Raw genomic sequence first — 19,478 nt, 5'->3', positions numbered from 1 at the left:
TTTTGTAAAATTTAATTATTGGTGAAACCAATAATTTTTCTAACTACGTCTATTTGATGTCCCATCAACTTTAAAACTTTTGATGTACACACGGTATGATTATCTGTAGACATTAAGTTTTTAGAAGCCATTGAAATTTGAAAGTGTTGCATGTTACCCCAGATGACGGTAGTGGTTTTTGCTATAAGTGTCAAATTGACACTCCAGGAGCTCTAACGGGTCGTAATTTCTGGAACGGATGAGGGGTTAATTTCAGCTTGTGAACAAATCGATGTTTGTATAGAAATTTCACTTCATGATCACCAGTGTTCGGCATCGCTAACTGAAATGTTAGCGGCGCTAATTAGATCGCTATCTCGGTCAAAGTTAGCGATCGCTAATTAAAACCGCTATATGTTGCGTTGGAGTTATCGATCTATTATAAAGCGCTAATCGCTAATCGATAGTAGAAAGTTTCGAAAAAGATAAGCAAAGCACAAATTTTGCAGCCATCTTTAATTATAATATTGATTAGAAAAGTTGTTAAATAATATCAATAGGGACAATTTTTCGAATTTATATTGTATAAGAGAGTGGGGAATCATGGGCCACTTTTTTTCGTTGTTCCATAACTTCTTTAATATAAAAGATAAAATGAAAATAAAAAATGGTATGGTTTTCTACATTTTCAAGGTATCATAAGGTATCTTATGTATAAAAATGGAGGCATTTTCTTTGTAACAACATCACGTATGAATGGTCGGTCGGAATGAAGTGAAATTTGGTGTCCGAGGGTTTTTTGGGTCAGAGATGATTTGTATAATAGTTTCAAGGATCTCACTTTTTATGGGAGATGGTCCCAATACAAATTCAACTTTATTTGTTACGAATTCCATAAAAATCTATTCGCGAGCACGATGCAGTTAAGGACGTGTAGATGAAATTAAACATTTATTACGATTTATACTTTACAAGGTGAAACTAAGTTTACCGGGTCAGCTAGTTTTATTTAATTTTTTAATAAGTTATTTTCTTCAAATTCTGACTGTTTGAAAAAAAGCAGTATTTTTTGGATTTTGAAAAATGGTGGGGAATCGTGAGCCACCAAATGCAAATTGACCAAATAACATGCAAAGTTTATGAGTTGACCCAAAACTGTGATTTCCTAATTCATTTCGTTATTTAAAAGCAATTTCAAATGATGAAATAAAAAAGAGAGCTGTGTATGATCGCATAGATTCCAAAACCTGGCTCGCGAACGTTTTGGCAAAATTTCTATATAGGATGGACAAAATATTTTTCATAACTCTTCATTTGGCATAAGAAAACATTGCAGATAGGTAAAACGTATTTTAAGTTCTGAATGTGTATAAAAACATAAAAATATAGGTAAATCAAGATGTGTGGCCCACGATTCCCCACAAGCTATGATTTGCAAATTGGTTGCGTTTGTGTGACTTATTGATGTTTTATCAAAAATTCCTTTTCCACGTGAAAGATCATGACAAAACTAAGATCATAAGCGTATGAGCATATTTTTGTTATGCACTTTAGGCTCCCCATCGATGATATTAGCGGGTGTTTTTTTTAATTATGTAAGTAAATTTTTCCAACTTTTTTCAGCTTGATAAATAATAAAAGCATAAGATGCGTGTTTAAGTCAACAACATATAGGAATACATGCTCACGCAAAGCGACGACGATGACAGTTGGTTTGAGATTTTTATCTCAACACACATCTGAGATATTAAAAGTGGCCCACGTTTCCCCATGGCCCACGATACCCCATTCTCCCCTATTATATCTGTCCATATCAGTTGCGTCAGTCCACTTTTAGTTTTAGTTAGAGTATTTGGTAGAAAGTAAAAGGAAAAAAAAACAAAATTTTCAAAATATTCACTTGTTTTTTAATTTTTTTACATCAGTTAATGCAAAGATTCTCTTTAGTTAGATGTTTTATTTTGTCCGAAATAGTTTTTCATCTTTTTTGACAATAATGCTCAAAAGATTGATTGGTTTATTGTAGGGCTACCATCCGTCCCGCAAAAGCGGGACATGTCCCGCTTTTTTGTTGAATGTCCCGCTGTCCCGCTTTTTACTCCAAATGTCCAGCTTTTTTTCTTGGGAAATTTATACAAAGTTCACTAACTTAAACTGGAAGAAATTAAACTTTAGTCTCAATTTGAATTCATTGGTTCAACGCAGAAAATCTCTCAAATACGCCTTTTCTCAAAATAAGCTTTTTCATAGTTTATATAAGACAATACTGAATAACTTTAAAGTTCTTAGCATAACAGTAACATTCTGATTCAGTTATGATTTCTTGGAGCTCTTTCAACCCTGTTCAACCCATGTATGAAAACATATTGTTTAGGTTGCTTCCAAACAGTTTTAGGTTATTATAATTTTTTGCCGGAATCTTAATCAAATTGTCTTATATTATACACGATCTTTTTCGACTCGATTGTTCGAAGTATATTTAACTGGAAGCTTTCTTGAGTTTTCGATTTTTTAAACACATAACAAAACAAACAAAATTTTGTACAAGTTAAACAAAAGTTTTTAACGTGGTACTAAATCCGCCGTTAACATGGACGACTTGAAATACTTTCCCTCAAAATAAGTGTTCATTTGTATGAACCGTGGAAAATACCAGTGCATATGGCGAAAACCGTGTAAATAGAAGTCATGTAGGAAAAACCTAGTGTAGTGTACTTTCTATGAACAACTTTGGCTAATGGTATATGTATACAACTAAGCTTTTTTAAGAGTTTCTAAAATGTCCCGCTTTTTTTGGTTATGTCCCGCTTTTTTTCGTGAAATGTCCCGCTTTTTCCTGAAAGTGTCTGGCAAGCCTAGTTTATTGACTTATTTTGTTCAGAAATCTCAATTTTTCACAACTTTTTCATCTTATGCTTAAGACATAAATTCAAATGAAGACAATTCAAAAAGACTCTTATTCCTATGATTCCAATCAAAATCAAGATCGAATAGCTTCTGAAATCAATCTTTAACGAAAATTTAAATACCTGATCGGATTCAAAATTTTTAATCTGAATGATGCCAAATTTATGTTTTATAAGCCTATGGCCAAATTACACTTCAAAGAGGTAGCGTTCTTCAGTTAGCGGAACTATAAAATAGCGGAACTTTCTTATCCGCTAGCTGAAGAAAAATATAGCGAGAAAATTAATTCGCTAATCAAAAGTTAGCGGACTAATTAGCGGATTAGCGTTTTTGTGCCGGACACTGATGATCACTAAGATGCTGAGTATTTTCGAAAAAAACCAAACCTAGAACCGCAAATTGATTACTATTCATTAAAATGAAACATCACAACTGTTTTTACATTTAACAATGCTTTTACGAAGTTTCATTTCTTCCGAAAAAAAACGAATCTGTGTAAACTAAATTTTCAAAAGTAAAAGGTTGTTCGACTCAAAAAGTGGTCAACTTAAATTTGCCGTTTTGTTTCTAATCATTCATACACTGAAAATCGAAAATACCCAAACTTGAGAACTGCCACCCCCAAACCTGAGTTCAATATTGACAACTCAAGTTTATGAAAAAATCACAGCTTGCAAATACGACAAACTTGTCCTTCAAGCGGAGAACTGTTTTTTTTTGGGGGGTTTTTGGTTGTACGCGAATCTGATTCTGTTACTTCATCGTGGCAGATTTAGGTTTGGGGGGTAAGTTCAAAGCGGAGAACTGTTTTTTTTTTGGGGAAAACTTTTATTCCCGCTTCATTCGCAGGAAGTCTCGCATATACGATGATGTAGTTGCCTCTCTCAACAACTCTCCGATGGTCGATCGGTTTGCATCCTGAGATGATAATCGCAGTACCATTGCAGGTATAGGTTTGATTCCTGTACCTGGCCGGTTTTTTTTATTTTGATTTCCATTTTATTGCGGTATCAGATTTTGGGGGATAAGTTCTCCTTTAAGAGCTTAACTTTGAGCAATGTCACCAATAGCCAAACCTGTAGGAAGGGAGTTTCATTTCAGTTCTCAAGTTTGGGTATTTTCGGTGTTCAGTGTATAATAAACCTGATCACCCCCAAGGAATATTTAAAGGAGGTAAAAAAACGAACACACACACATAGGATCTCAGTGAAACTTCATGTTTCTTTGAAGAGATCTAAATTCTACTTAAGACTAAGCGGACATCTTTCAAGGATATAATGGCTAGCATCTTACTAATGCTAACACCACCAACCCACAGAAAGAGTACTTTGTTTGCCGTGACCAAGACTTGATCTCATGACCTCTGGCTTAGAAGACTTGAACGTTATCCTCTAGGCCACGGTAGGCGGCTTAAATGTAGTAGTTGTTTTGCTTTAATTCAGACGATTGAAGTTGCTGAGGTATCCTAACTCAAATTGACAAAACTTGATAATTAGTTCAAAATTTTGCTTATAAATATTGAAATCAGTTAGGTTTGAATCGTTGATAAAATAAAATAACCAAAAATAGTATTTTTCGAATCCAACCACAATCTTTTATTTGAATTTAGTAAACCAAAGTTGCAATGGTTTTATTGGGGTTAATTGTTCTAAATTAGAAATTCATATGGTACACCAAGTTAGATTCAAATCATTACGATGAGGTGCTCTGCCATAAACTACCAATCAGACCTTTTGAAATGGGAAAATTATTATTTTTGCTCGTTTCACATAGAGCATGACTGTGCATTCAATAACAAATTCAAGAATAATACACACTGCAGTCTATTAAACACAAAAAAAAACCTCATAGCACTATCAACTAGTAACCTTACAACATAATCCGAATCAAATTGGATTTTAATTTAGTTCTTTAATGTGTTTAACTTTGAAATTTTGGGTTCTACCAGTATAAACCTTCGACAGCTTGGCAACAGTGACGTCACGAAAAAAATCCAATATGGCTCTCGGCACTACCTTCTTTCAATATTCCTTGGATCACCCCTCATTTTGTATAGGTGTATATGTGTAGAATGATGCTCCTATTCAGGGGTGCCAGGTGGTTTCATCAAAAAATCAGGACAACGCGTAGCTATTCAAGATTTTTCAGGACACCTCTTTATTCATGTATTTAATAAGCAGCTCTGCTTAGGTTGCATAAATAAAGGCGCAATACATGTGCTGTAAACGCCTTCATTTATGCAACAAAAATACGTAGCTTCTTGGCTGGTCTGCAGTTCATATAGAAAAACACTATTACCATCTGATAAATGGGTTTCAATATTCTATAGCATATTTATTCGATTTTCTCATAGTTAACTACAAATTCGATTAGATTTGAAAAGTTTTTATGCAAATCAGGACAATTCACGACACTTAAGGGACCAACTTTCAAAAATCAGGACAACTCGAGAGTTTTTGAAAAATCAGGAAGGTCTCTCGAAAATCAGGACAAATCCTGATAAATCAGGACACCTGGCACCTCTGCTCCTATTTGAATTTTGACATTAGATCATTGGTTATCAAAATGGCGTCCAAGCAAGAGGAGCTACGAATCAAGATTATGTTCATGCGTCGTGGAAATCCAAACTGCACACACGCAGAAATTGTAAATTCGTTGCATGTGGCAAAATCATTTGTCACTGGAGTAGTAAAACTGTTTGGGGAACGAATTTCGAAAACTAGGAAGCCTGGATCGGGATGAAACGGAATGTCGGGCGCAGCAGTGACGAACAGAAGAGTGGCTATTGCTTTCAAGCACAACCCTAATCGAGATGTCGCAAATAAATTGGAAATATCATCTACAACCGTGCATGAAGCTAAAAAAGGTAGTGACTGCAAATCGCAACAATATGAAAATCATAACAGCAAAAACATGATCTTGGAAGCTCTACACGACAGCGTTAAATAAGTTTGATTGAGTGACAATGGGCGACGAAACCTAAGCAACACTATATAAATTTTATCCAAAAAACCTCTCGTGCTTTTACCCTGTTGTGTCGATTTACTTTTAGTTCAAAAGAGGCTTAAGTCGGATCTATGACGTGCTTTATCTTTCCACTCGAACTGGTTAACGTACAATGATCTACATATATTGTACACTATTTTGTACTACACCACTGCAGATGTTGTTAGCAAGCATGTTAATAGCAGTTCAAAATCACAATCGATTTTCAATTATCATGATTTTTTATCAAGAATTTTTAAACAATCAAATTTCAAAATTGGCATCCAAATTTATCAACAGAGGTAAATTTAACCTTTTTGAAAACGGTCAGAGGCGCAAAAATCATAAAATATTTGAGTTATGATTGCACAAAATAATGTTTCAATGTCCAACAACGAAGGTGAAGAAAAACACATTTTAATTCCCTTGCATAACCAAAGGCGCTTTCAATTTCAGGAAACATTTACGATCATATGTACAATACTTGGACACAAATCCATCGTACAAAATCAAAACAAAAAGGTGTTTAATCCCTCAGTGAACATTTTTATCAGCTTCTCGAAAAATATAACACAAACCAGAACACTTATTTTCCTCATTTCACTTACCTTACCATCAATTCGAGGCACGAGGAGCCCCATCAGGAATATTCCCAGCAGCGGACCCAAGGATATCGGTATCAAACTCATGGACAGTTGCAGCACGGTTCCTAGCTTTTCCACAATCAGAACCATTATCGATGCTATGATTCCGAACACTAGCACAGTTCCACGCATCAAATACCTGGTTTGTCGTTCCGAAAGGTCATTTTTGAGGAAAGGTTTCACGAAATCCTCCAAAACGATTGCCGCAAGCGAATTCAATCCGGTCGACAACGAGCTTAGAGAGGCACTGAATATGCCGGAAATGAACAAACCTGCCAATCCTGGATAATCTCCCAGTACGTGCATCACCAAAATAGGCATCAGCTGATCCTTGGCCTTGGCTAGTTGAGTCGTCAGAGGATCACAATCGTGGAAGGTAGCGTAAATCAAGAGGCCATTATACAGGCACGTCATTATTAGAATTATTATGCCGATAGTAAAAAGAATCAGAGCCTTTTGGGCATCACGGAAAGTCGGCAGTGACAGATAGCGTTGAATCATCATCTGGTGAATCGAATTTTTTGCAATCCAGAAAAATCCACCGCCAAAAATTACCGACCAAATCGTTATTCTTTCGGTGGGGTCCAAGCTGAAACTATATCAATTTTACAGATTAAAATTGACCGAACACTTGATCCGTAAATTGATTCCTACTTCGGCTTTTCGATCCTACCAGAGGCTGAATTTCTTTCGATCAAAACTCCCAGACCACCGATGTCCGAGGTCCCTTTCACGACCATCAACACGAGAGCCCCCACCATGACCAATGTTTGGATGACGTCGGTCCATACAACTGCTTTGATACCTCCCTGTAATTGAAAGAAACTCAATTTAATGCACTATACCAACCCAATTATCATTTCCAACTGTTTAAAATTATTTCTACGGAAAAATAAAAAATCATGAAATGAAGGGTTAAAACTGCATCACAGCTATATTTTAATGTACTTTGAAGTTATCGACGTTTTTCGGTGAGTTTTTATATCAACTAGACAACTGGTTAAGTTTTCCTATATTTTAATACCGTTAATCGTGACATCATACAACTACACGATTAAATGCAACATTTGAATACCACAACATTTATCATATTTTTATTTTTAAATGGTCGGGATCCGACTAGACCAAACTGAACGCCATTAACTTGATTTCGAGAAAATCGAGTTCGAAGTTCACAGCCCAACCAATAGATACCATTTTATCGTATATCTCATTTATATAATCATTTCACCATCACATTTAGACGTCGAGACTAAACTGGTCGATTTCTGATCACACAATAAGCAGACAACTGGATTTTAATAGCATTATTGTTTATTGTTTATTGTTTATAAAAAACCATCTGACGTAAATGTCTTAATGGTTTACTTAATCTAGGTCTATCTTGACATACATTCAAATTTTACTTAATAATTAGTTCTTAATTGGCCACTTATGCTGGATTCGATCAAGCGTTTAGAGGTTGCAGTTGAGACATTAAAGTCAAAGAAGGCATAATTGCGTAAGAAGCTTACTTTTGCAGAACGCAGGGGGTCATTGCTACCACAGCGCGTATTTCTTGATTCCAGTGATAGCCAGTCACGATTTCGCAGGGTTCTTTCTGGAGCATAAATATGACAGCGCGAAAGTATCCAAGAGCAATCGATTTCGTTTTTGAGAATTTTCGCCACAAACAGTGATTGGCTAATATCATGGCGATTCGACAGCGTGTGGAGGCCAAGCAAAGCGCAGCGGTGTGCATAAGGTGGCAGATTTTGAGGATTATCCCACGGTAGATCACGCAGAGCATAACGTACGAATTTTCGTTGAACCGCTTCAAAACGCGCCACCCATGTAGTTTCGAATCACCACCACACCAGATTTGCAGATTCTAATATTGAACGAACCAGGCAGCAATACAGAGCTCGTAGACAAACAGGATCTGTAAATTCTTTACTCAGACGTATGACAAACCCCAGCATTCGATTGGCCTTTTCAAGTGTAGCAGAGTAGTGTTCCTTGAATGTCATATGACTATCCAAAACAACGCCAAGGTCCTTTATTTGATTAACACGATGAAGAAGTTCGTCCTGGATATAATAGTCGTACAAAAATGGAAGTTTCTTGCGTCCAAATGTTATGATACAGCACTTAGAAACGCTTAAGGCCAGTAGGTTGACAGCACACCAGTTCACTACTGTATCGAGGAATTGCTGTAGTATCTGACAATCTGCCTAACTGTTAACGTTCAGAAAAATTTTCAAATCATCCGCGTACATAAGTACTCCGCATCCAAAAAGCAGCATATTAATATCATTGCAGAACAGGGTGAACAATAAAGGGCCCAAATTGCTTCCTTGTGGTACTCCTGAAGTCGGAATGAAATCTGAAGATTCAGATGTTCCGATTTTAACAGCAAGACGACGATTTGTTAAATAGCTTCTGATCCACGCACAAAATCTCTCAGATAATCCCAGGCGTTCTAGCTTTAAAGTAAAATTAAGTGATTAACTGAGTCAAACGCCGCAGTGATGTCCGTGTAAATTGCGTCGACTTGTTCGCCACAATCCATATTAGATATGCAAAATGATGGGAACACTGCCGGATTAGATGTTACCGAACGTTTCGGAAAAAACCCGTGTTGATTGTCCGAAATCCAGTTCCTGCAGGCTGAAAACATAACATCGTTGACAATCCTCTCTAGGACCTTCGAGCAGGCAGCTAGTGATGTGACACCACGATAATTGCGAACCTCTTGCTTATCACCCTTTTTGAAGACTGGGCTCATGAAAGATCTTTTCCAGGTGGCAGGGAACCGATGTTGTTGTAAGGACTGATTAAAAATATAAGTCAGGGGCTGTTACCCTCTCGCTCTCGGGAAAAGGGAAACTAAATGTTTATGCTTCACGGGGTGGTGGGTGGTATCTCAGGGTCGCTTATACATGGTAAAACTGCCAAAAGCTGAGTTACTGACTACCAAGGAACCAAGGGATAGGAAATTCAAAACGGTCGCAAACCGATTCGGCTATCGGTCCGTAGAAAAACTTGTGAGTTCTTACAACCTTTATGAAAATAACAGTGGTGCTCAACACCTAAAGTTAAATCTACTAGCAATAAATGAAGGCAATCTTTTATCTTAATGACGCTGTATTAAACGCTAATTAATGACAATTTTGATATGTTAAAGAAGCTGAGAAAATGTTGTGGGAAACTTTTACACCCCCAGGGCTACACTCCAAGTCAAAATTCCACCAAATTTACAATCATAACAGAATAACATAATGTATTATAGCGCTTTGAAATTTTACATAGATGTGACGTCACAATGGTACTTGCGTATTTTGTCTTTAATGGAGTTTATCAGGTATCAGGTATCAGAATGGGGGTAGGCTTAATAGCGGCACGTTATCCAAACATACGGGAAAATTGTGCCTAGCCTTTTTTTTTTTATCCAAGATTTCATCATTTACCTGAGAAACCTGAAAAACCTATAAAAGGAAGAAATAAATTCAATCTATTTAAGATGGCATGAAGCCTTTCCACTAGGGATTATTAGCATTAAAGCTCTTTTCTACATTCGGTAAGGAATGATAGAATGTTTTTTAAGTTTAATTTCTTAAACTCAGATTCGCTTAAAGCGTAAGATCCCAGAGTACGAAAACGTAGTCTGGCAAATGAGGGACAGTTACATATAAGATGGAAGGGATCTTCCACATCTGATTCACAACTACCACATACTGGAGATTCAGCACGCTGAATGTTGTGCATGTGATAGTTGAGTTTACAATGACCGGAGAGTGCTCTGATCAAGATGCTGCAATGAGATTTATTTAAAGTTAATAAGTAACTCGGTATGATTGAAGATGGTTTTTCTAAAAATAATTTAGTTTGACGACAAGTGTCCAACTCTTCCCAGTATCGTTCATGCTGGTTAGAGGACCAAGTTTGAATTTGGTTTCTGAACCAACATGGTGATATTGGGACAGCCGGCTCTGGTCCGTAAAATTCCTTTTCCGACCCAGCTCTAGCGAGTTCGTCGGCGCATTCGTTTCCAAAAACTCCCTTATGTCCGGGTACCCATAGAAGGTTTAATCCATTGCCTTCAGCAAGTTCTTCGATTGCTTTCCGGCATGCGTTTACCAGTTTTGATCTAGAACTGGAAGCACTGAGTGATTTGATAGCTGCTTGGCTATCTGAACAGAAATAAATTGTTCTGAACATAATCTTCTTTTGAAGTGCAATTTGCACTCCATACATAATAGCATATAGCTCAGCCTGAAAGACTGTACAATATTTTCCTAGAGGTTGAGCATATTCTATGTTCAACTCGTGACAGTAAATTCCTGCACATGCACGGCCGTTTGATAATGAACCGTCAGTATAGAATACAATATGAGAGGACATTTGGTCCTCTACGAAACCTGATAACCATTCTTGAGGAGAAGGAAATTTGACTTTAAACCCCATGTAGGGAAAACTACTCGAGAGTGTTAAATCGTTGGGCGCTAAATTAAACTTGTTTAAACTAACTAATTCAGGCCACACATTTGTATGACTCGATGATCTTTCGATATTTCCTGACAGCCAGAGACCAACTGCCTGTAGACGAAAAGCACATGAGAAGGCTTCCTGTTTTAGGAACAAGTGTAGAGGTTTGATAGAAAACAGAGCTTCTAGTGCTGCAGTAGGAGTTGTAGTGAACGATCCGGACATCCCCAAAAGACACATTCTTTGAAGGTGATTTAGTTTAGTCCGAACTGTTGCAACTTCTCCTTTCTGCCACCACACTAGACACCCATAGGCCAGAATTGGTCTTACTATTGTGGAGTAAATCCAGTGAATATGTTTGGGTTTGAGTCCCCAGTTTTTTCCGATTGCACGTCGGCATTGTCCGAAGGCCATGCATGCTTTTTTGATTCTGAATTCGATGTGATCAGACCAGTTTAATTTGAAGTCAAGAATGACACCCAAATATTTAACTTGATTAGACACGGTGATTTCGGAACCATAAAACAGCAGAGGACGCACCCCGCGGGTGATACGTTTTTTAGTAAATAAAACAATATTAGTTTTTAGAGGATTAACTGAAAGTTCTACATGAGAACACCATCGTTCAACAGAGCGCAGAGCTTGTTGCATTATATCAAATAATGTGCTTATGCACAAACCTCTTACCAGCAGAAGATAATCATCTGCGAATCCATAGGTTGGTATTCCACGGTCATTGAGTTTTCTCAACAAGCCGTCTGCAACTAGGTTCCACAAAAGAGGTGATAGTACACCTCCCTGTGGGCAACCACGTGTGCTAACTTTTGTTATTGAAGCCTGTCTTAAAGACGAATGAAGATTCCTGTTACTTAGCATAGCGCTAATCCAGTTAGTTATAACACTAGGCACTCCATGAAGTAGTGTCGCATCCATTATTGATGTAAACGAGACATTATCAAATGCTCCTTCTATGTCTAGAAATGCTCCTAGACATGATTCTTTCTGTGAAAAACTATTTTCAATATTATGTACTACGTTGTGCAGAAGAGTTAATGTTGATTTTCCTGTTTGGTATGCATGTTGTGTCGCATTAAGCGGATGTTGGACAAGGCATTCTTGCCTGATATGATGATCAATTAAACGTTCAAGTGCTTTTAATAGAAATGAACTTAGACTAATAGGACGAAAGCTTTTGGCTTCGTCGTATGATGATCGTCCCCCTTTAGGGATGAATTTCACGGCTATCTGCCGCCAAAGTTTAGGAATATATCCATGAGCAAAACTGCTTATCATTATTTTTCTTAATATGTGTTTGAAATGATCGAAACCTTTTTGAAGCAAAACTGGAAATAAACCGTCACTTCCAGGAGATTTGTATTGAGCAAAACCATCGATTGCCCATTTGATCGATTCTGTAGTAACTATTTTCCGAGCAAAATGCAAGGAATCTAGACTTCCAGAAAAGAACTCAGGCTCTATCGATGAATCTTGATCAACACATCCTGGAAAGTGAGTATTGAATAGACAACTTAATGTTTCTTCGTCGTTTGATGTATAATCACCACTAGGGGTTTTAAGGTATGAAACCTGATAATCTTTTGATTTGGCTAAGACTTTATTTAACCTACTTGCTTCGTGCAAGCTTGAAATGTTTGTGCAGTAGCTCTGCCAACTTGAGCGTTCGGCAGCTCTTGTTGCTTTCCGGTAAGCTCTGCGAGCCAACTTGGTACTTGCGTATTTTGTCTTTAATGGAGTTCATACGTGGGCGTTGATCGGCGGATCCCTCGATGATCTCGATGACGGTGGTTCATTCGGTGTATCCGGCCATAACATTCCGGTTTTCAATGCTAGGTATGCACGACGTATGTAGCGGGTCGTACAAAATGGCGGCTCGAACGGTTCCGGATAGCATTTGAAGTAGTATTGGGACCTCCAAATGCACTTTTGACGGCTGAGAACCGTTCGTTCCGTCAAAGGGGTCTTTCTGTTCGCTGAGCAGAGTACGATTGAGGTTAGGTCGACTACTAATCAGCAGCCGTACTCGTTGGTAAGCCCAAGGTTAAACGTGGTGGTATTTGGGTAGCCGTATCTGGATTTTTGGTGGAAGAAAGCAAAAAAGGCCCTTCTTGGACCTTTTAATTGCTGCTACCTTTCCTGAACTTTTGTTTGTTTTGTACATACACGTGGATGTTGGACAACCCTTTAATTTCACTAACCGTACTAACTTATCGTACTCTACCTAGTTTTAAGTATTTTATTCTTGACTTAAACCTTATAAACAGTGAAGCCGAGACACACAACTGTCGTCGAAGAAAGCTGCGAACAGAAAGGTAGAAGATTGCCCGGATGTCGTATTCGAAGCTAATTGTGTTGCAAGATAGAACAAGAAAGAACCCGAAACTCTACAGTTATGTCCATCTCACTCAGAATTCGTCTCCATGAGACGACTCAGCTAGCGACCGATAGAGGGCTTAATTGAGGATGTTCACACCTGACTACCAGTTACATCCACCTTGATGCAGCCTGTCACATGTACAAAGCAACCGACGCCCATGAGTGTGTAACTGTTATACAACTCGAGAGTGTCCGGGAAGTAAGGATTAGGGTGGTTCACGGGAATCGAGAACTAAATAGTAAACAAAAATAATTCTTGTGGCGAAGTTTCAAGTCTATTTGGAACATATGGTTACAGGGCTTAACAAGTATAGTGCAACACTTTTTCAACACGCACGCAGGTATTCCATCCTGTCCGGCTGAGGTAGAGTACTTTAAGTTTTTGATAGCCTCGAAAACCATATCCTCTCTAACAGCAAACACGTCGAGATCCAACACATCGGTAGGCAATCGTGTCACGGCTGCGCTAATTTGTTCTTCTGTTGGCGATTGACTTGAAAATATACTGGAGAAATGCTTTGCTAAAAGGTTACATTTGTCAGCAGATGATTTTACAATTCTGTTATCTAAATGTACCTTCGCAGGTAGGCCAGATTCCTTCCTTTTGGATTTAACAAAATTCCAAAACTTTTTAGGGTTCCGACGAAGCTCACTTTGAGTCCGATTCACATAACGGCGATAGCATAATCGATTGTAGATTCGATATTTTCTGGTAGCATCATTAAGTTTAGATTTCATGAATGGGCATCTAGAATTAGTAAATTCTCGAAGCAATTTCGAGCGCAACTGTTTCAGTCGTTTTAAGCGAGAATTAGTCCAAGGAGGTCTAAGCGGAGGTCGAACCATGGGCACAGATTTGTCAAAAACGTCGTCCATAATTGCGCAGAATGAACTAACAGCTACGTCTACACTTGTATATCTTTGGAGATTTGTCCAGTCCACTTCAGATAGACACAGGTTCATGAGATCGAAATCAGCACGACGGAAGTCACGTGCAGATGGGTCGAAAGCCTCAACAAAAGCGATCGGACTCGGGAATGCAATGTTGAACTCAAGCGCAGGATGGTATACGTCTATGAGTACCACGGTATAACTTGCTTCAATTACGGGGCTGTTCAAGATTCAGTCATCCGTAAAAACCAAATCCAACGTCCGATTTTGAAAATTTTTTACGCCGTTTCGTTGATGAAGTCCGTTCAATACAGTTCCGTCCAAAAAAGTAGCACTCGCCATATTTAGTACTGAAGCAGAATCGACCACCAAGTAGTTGCTACCGCTAGGAACCCACGATAACTGTGATTGATTAAAATCACCGAGGAAAATAATACCGGACAATGGCTTTTTCAATCTTGCTTCTGATAATGTCTCAACATGTAACTCTAATACTGAGGTATCCTGACTTCTTTCAGGAGGGATGTACGATAAACCGATCAAAAGTGAACTAGGACACTTTAAGCCACAAATTTTCAATGCTACCGGAATTACAAATTGTGAATATCGATGAGCTAAACTTACATGAAACGGCTATTAGCACTCCTCCACCCCGACTACGACAGCTGTTAGAGCCATTCCTGTCGCATTGAAACACGGTGTAATCCGGGCTGAATAGTTGGCTGGATGGTACTGTTGCATCAAGCCAGGTTTCGGTGAAAGCGTAGATGTCATAATCGAGCTCTGATGTGGAGACGAAACATTCCGAAATTTTCGATTTCAAGCCACGAACATTCTGGTAGTATATGCGTACACCGTCAGCAAAGTTTCCATCATCAGGGCGGACTCTGCAAGGCGAGGGGCGATCACTAAACGCATCAGAATTTAAAAATTGGTACTTGCCTGAGAGCACAGGCTGGAGAGCCCCGTTGCCTTCTTCGAACACAGAGCTGGGACGACTGTTGACGCTGGCTGGAAACTGCGCGACTGTGACGAAGGGCTCGGGGGCTTCCAATGTGCTAATTTCGGTGCGTCCCGGGATTCCAACAGGCAAGTGATTAGCGACGGCTTCGACTGAGCGATAATCACATAATGCATTTCCGTTTCCATTCAGTCGACAGTTCACAGAAAAACTGACGATATCGTTAGCAGCAGGCTGTAGCTTTAAGCTTGAATCCGTGTTCATCCGTGCATCGTGCTGGCCACAATAAATCCGACTCGATGCACATGGTGTGGGGCTAGAAGGCAGAGCTGTGTGACTAGATTAAAAGCACGAAATTGAAGGATACTTGCCATGAAATGGCAATTGGAAGCCTCCCCCAGAACCACCTGACCGATAAACGGGACGACTTGAAGCTGGAGCAGTCGGTCTTTGGTGGTCGCTACCTCTCGGAACTAATTTTACCACCGTGGCATCTTCCACACCAAGGTTGGCCTGCACCATGGTTTTAACAGCGTCTTCAGTGACTTCCGGCTTAATACGCGACAAATAAATCCAGAATAAATTTGGATTTTCGTCTTCACAAAGTGGAATTGAAACTAGATCGTTTGAATCATGTTTTGATCCGAGTTGACAAGGTTCAGTTGAAACCGCATCTGGAACCCGAGCCCGCTTCAATGGACGTCTGAGTGGTGTAGGTGTCGGCGTGGGCGTAGATTTGTTCCACATGGGGGTACGAATTGGTTTCGGAGCAAGTTGTTGAATTTGCGAACGCAATTCTGTGATCGCGTTCGTCAACTGCGCTAGTTCGTTTGATTCAGGCGGAGCGTTGCAGGCCACAGAACGGAAACTAGGGTTAGAAAACAATGCAGCGCAGTCGTCACAGAACCAAAACAGGTTCTTAGAATGCGCATCCATTTGTCTGGCAAGACTTTTAGATAAGCTAGTACACGTGGTGTGGAATCGCTTGCTGCAAACGCCTTTGCAGGCGATATGCTCGATTCCGGTTATAGCCTCGTGGCAAGTCGAGTAGTTATATTCCATTGCGCCTTTCGGTATGCAATAAAAATTCGCAAGTGCAGCTTTATGGTTCGGAATTTTACCGCTAGATGTCGCTTCAGTTGAAAAAAATCGAAATGGGATGTTTACATCAGCAACTTTAGTGATAAACAGCGATAAACAAACGGTGATGCACTTGACACTTTGATCACGATTTTAGCTAAATTTCCTTTTTTTATCACCAGCACTCGACCAGTTCCGAGTTTGGTATGAAGTTAATATAAAGCCGGATTGGACTTTTACTATTAAAACGGTGTAAAACACACGAAAAACAGGTAATGAAAATCCGACGGAAAAAAGGCCAACCGTCCAAGAACTCAAACAGACCATCGTCTTTGTTTGCACCAGTTCACTCTGGACGAACTTTCATTTGACTGGGAAATTTGTTCTAAACGTAGGAGCCTACTAATAGGCGCTTTACTAGCAGCACCCAACGAGTTGGCTGATGCTTGAAAAATGTTTTTTTTTTGTTGAGCCAAAGTGATCCGAGCCATACAAATTTCACACTTTTGAAATGCGAAATATCGTGATTTTAACTTACCGGTTGCGTTCTGAACGACAGTAAGAAATAAAATAAAGCATCTTTTATCGTTAAATGTAAAAAATCCTAACATTCCCTCAAGTAAATTGGAAAACCGAATTCAAGGGATTCGGTTCATTCTGGCTGAACGAGATTTTAACAATCCGCAACATGAAGTTTTTAGTCACGGGAACGTTTTTATCATTTAATTATTAATTTCTTGTCAAGCCAAAGAACTGTTTTGAATCGAAAAAACCAACACACATAGATAAGCTTAAATAAATCTGTTTCATGGCCAAAGCATGCTTTTCATGTTTACCTCCAAGGTGGCTCTCAGATCACTTTGGCGCAACGCATTTTTGCCATTTCCACTGTCTGCAACATTGAAATTTTTTAATAAAATCATAAAAAATATGAAAAATGTTCTGATTTTCATTGGCCTGGTAGTTTATCGTGTTTCGCGTCCACTGCAATTGATGGCTTAATTGTTTTCAAATTGGCGTTCAGTCCGGTCTGGTCGAATCTCGACCATAATGTAGTTAATAAAGCTATCGTTCATTTAAAATTAAATGATGATGACATAGTTTTTCACATTGTGAGATAATTTTCTAATGTTTTTGATTCTCATAGAAAATTTAAAAAATAGAGAAATAGATGTACAAATTTTTACTTTTTTCGATGCCGTGAGAAACTTTATGCAGTATGAAGGATTGGCTTAATGATATCATCTACAAACTTTATATTGCTTTGACTATCCTAAATCATCACTGTTGGTGTAGGCATAATTCTCGGACCATCACTATATTTTTAAATAAATATTTTTCCAATTCAGGTTCCAGTCTGGGTTAAAATGCATCAAAATACAAATCAAAGATTCACTTTTTAATCTTGTTTCCATATGCTGGAATATGACTGTTATGCATCACGCGTTTGTTAATTTCAAAATTTCATACTTCCAAATGTTATTTTAAATGATTTTAGATAAAAGAAGAATTTTGGTTCTATTTTTTACCCCTAAATGTATCCAGATCCATTTTGCATTTTCTTTAAAAAACATTTTTGACAGAAAACCTGTAAAATTTAATTCGAACAAAACTAATGATTACTGCAATTGGTGCTTAATTCACTATCGCATCACAAACCAACTAAAAACTATAAATTTTCAAACATTTTGTTTTAATTTTCATTGAAAACAAAGTTTTTTGCAAGTTACCCCTTTTTCTTAGAGCGGTGAAAATTGCATGTTTTTGTAAACTCGAAAATAACTGGTAAAACCAATATTTTTTTCTGACTACACCAATTTGAGGTCCCATCAACCTTAAAACTTTTTATTTATGTACAAGTGGTATGATTATCTGTGGAGTGTGAACATTGAGTTTTCAGAAGCCATCGAAGTTGAAAAGTGTTGCATGATGGCCCAGTTGACGGTTTATAAAAAGTAAATACATTAGGACCCCGCTGATTCGAGCTAAATTTTTTGAAGAGTTTATAGTCCAAACTCGCCGAAAAACCATCGATTAAATCAAAATTTTCATGTTTTTGAAGGGGTGATGCCAAACTTTTGGCCGGCAGTGTATATGAACGCTGTAGTTGGAAAAAGCAGCCTAGACAGTGTATGTCTTTTAAACTATTTTTTTTGTTTCGATTATAGTCGTTTTACCATCCTTATGGCATTCGCGACTTTATCAACGTTGCAGTTGGCGGATCGTTATTGAAAAACTTATCCGGTACAACTTTGTTCGACTCTTGGGCTCGAACTCGTGGACATCCGCTCAGGAGACAACAGACTTGCCAACTGAGCTATATCACAAGCCCCTTTTAAACTATATACATATGTAGGTTGTATAGTTGTATAGTAGTTGTATAGTATAGTTTCATTACTATGGTGTACAAATTTTCAAAGGACAATCCCCAACATTTTCTTAAATAAAGTTTCATAATTCTGTTACCTGTCTGAGCTTATATATCTCGTTCCCATATGCTGAAATATGATTGATTTGCGTTACGCGCTTCTGAATATTTAAATTTCGTTCATCCAAACCTTCATTTTCATAATTTCAGCAACTAGAATCAATTATGTTATTTTTTTACCCCTAAATGTATGCAGCACAATGTCCTCCTGATCCAAACGCAGCAGCTGAGACATTTTCGAACATTCTCAACTACATTATTGATCGCCATGTTTCGCGACGTAGGGTGGCTACAAATCTGCGGGCTCCCTGGGTCACTAAAGAACTGCGGTGACATAAGACGGCCAAGAAACGTGCACTCCGAAACTTCAACAAGCACAAATCCCCTCACACTAAGGGAGAATAACGCAAACTAACGCTACTTTTATTTAAAGGAATTCTATCAATATTTATGTTGATGGATATATTGAGGGACATATCTAAATTTTTAGTTATACGGTAAGAAGAATTTCGATAAGGTTTTGACGTAGAATTACGTCTTACGGCAACACTATAGGGGGGCAAACTGAAATTAGCGAACGGATCTCGCGTCACGAAAAACGCCTCTTTCAAAGACATCCTATCTAAAGGATTATGATGTCATCACGAAGCCAAAACAAAAAAAGGGAAAAAGAAAGAAAACACAGATGCCCCGCCTCTTGATGAGTTTTGATTTTCCATGTCTACGAAAAGTATAAAAACAA

At 38.3% G+C, this 19,478-nt stretch overlaps 1 protein-coding gene across 1 annotated transcript in view; it reads right to left on the bottom strand.

The window, feature by feature from the left end:
* The window catches only part of LOC129755722 (sodium-coupled monocarboxylate transporter 2-like), a 31,137-nt gene that overhangs the window by 1,445 nt on the left and 10,214 nt on the right, over positions 1-19,478 (bottom strand). The window contains exons 5-6 of the mRNA XM_055752346.1: positions 7,170-7,324; positions 6,480-7,110 (exon numbers count right to left, since the gene is read on the bottom strand). Of these exons, the coding sequence (XP_055608321.1) occupies positions 6,480-7,110; positions 7,170-7,324 (786 nt within the window). The remainder of the gene's footprint in view (positions 1-6,479; positions 7,111-7,169; positions 7,325-19,478) is intronic.

Source organism: Uranotaenia lowii, chromosome 3, assembly GCF_029784155.1.
Source record: "Uranotaenia lowii strain MFRU-FL chromosome 3, ASM2978415v1, whole genome shotgun sequence".
Lineage (NCBI taxonomy): Eukaryota > Metazoa > Arthropoda > Insecta > Diptera > Culicidae > Uranotaenia > Uranotaenia lowii.
This window is presented reverse-complemented; position numbering and strand designations above follow the sequence as displayed.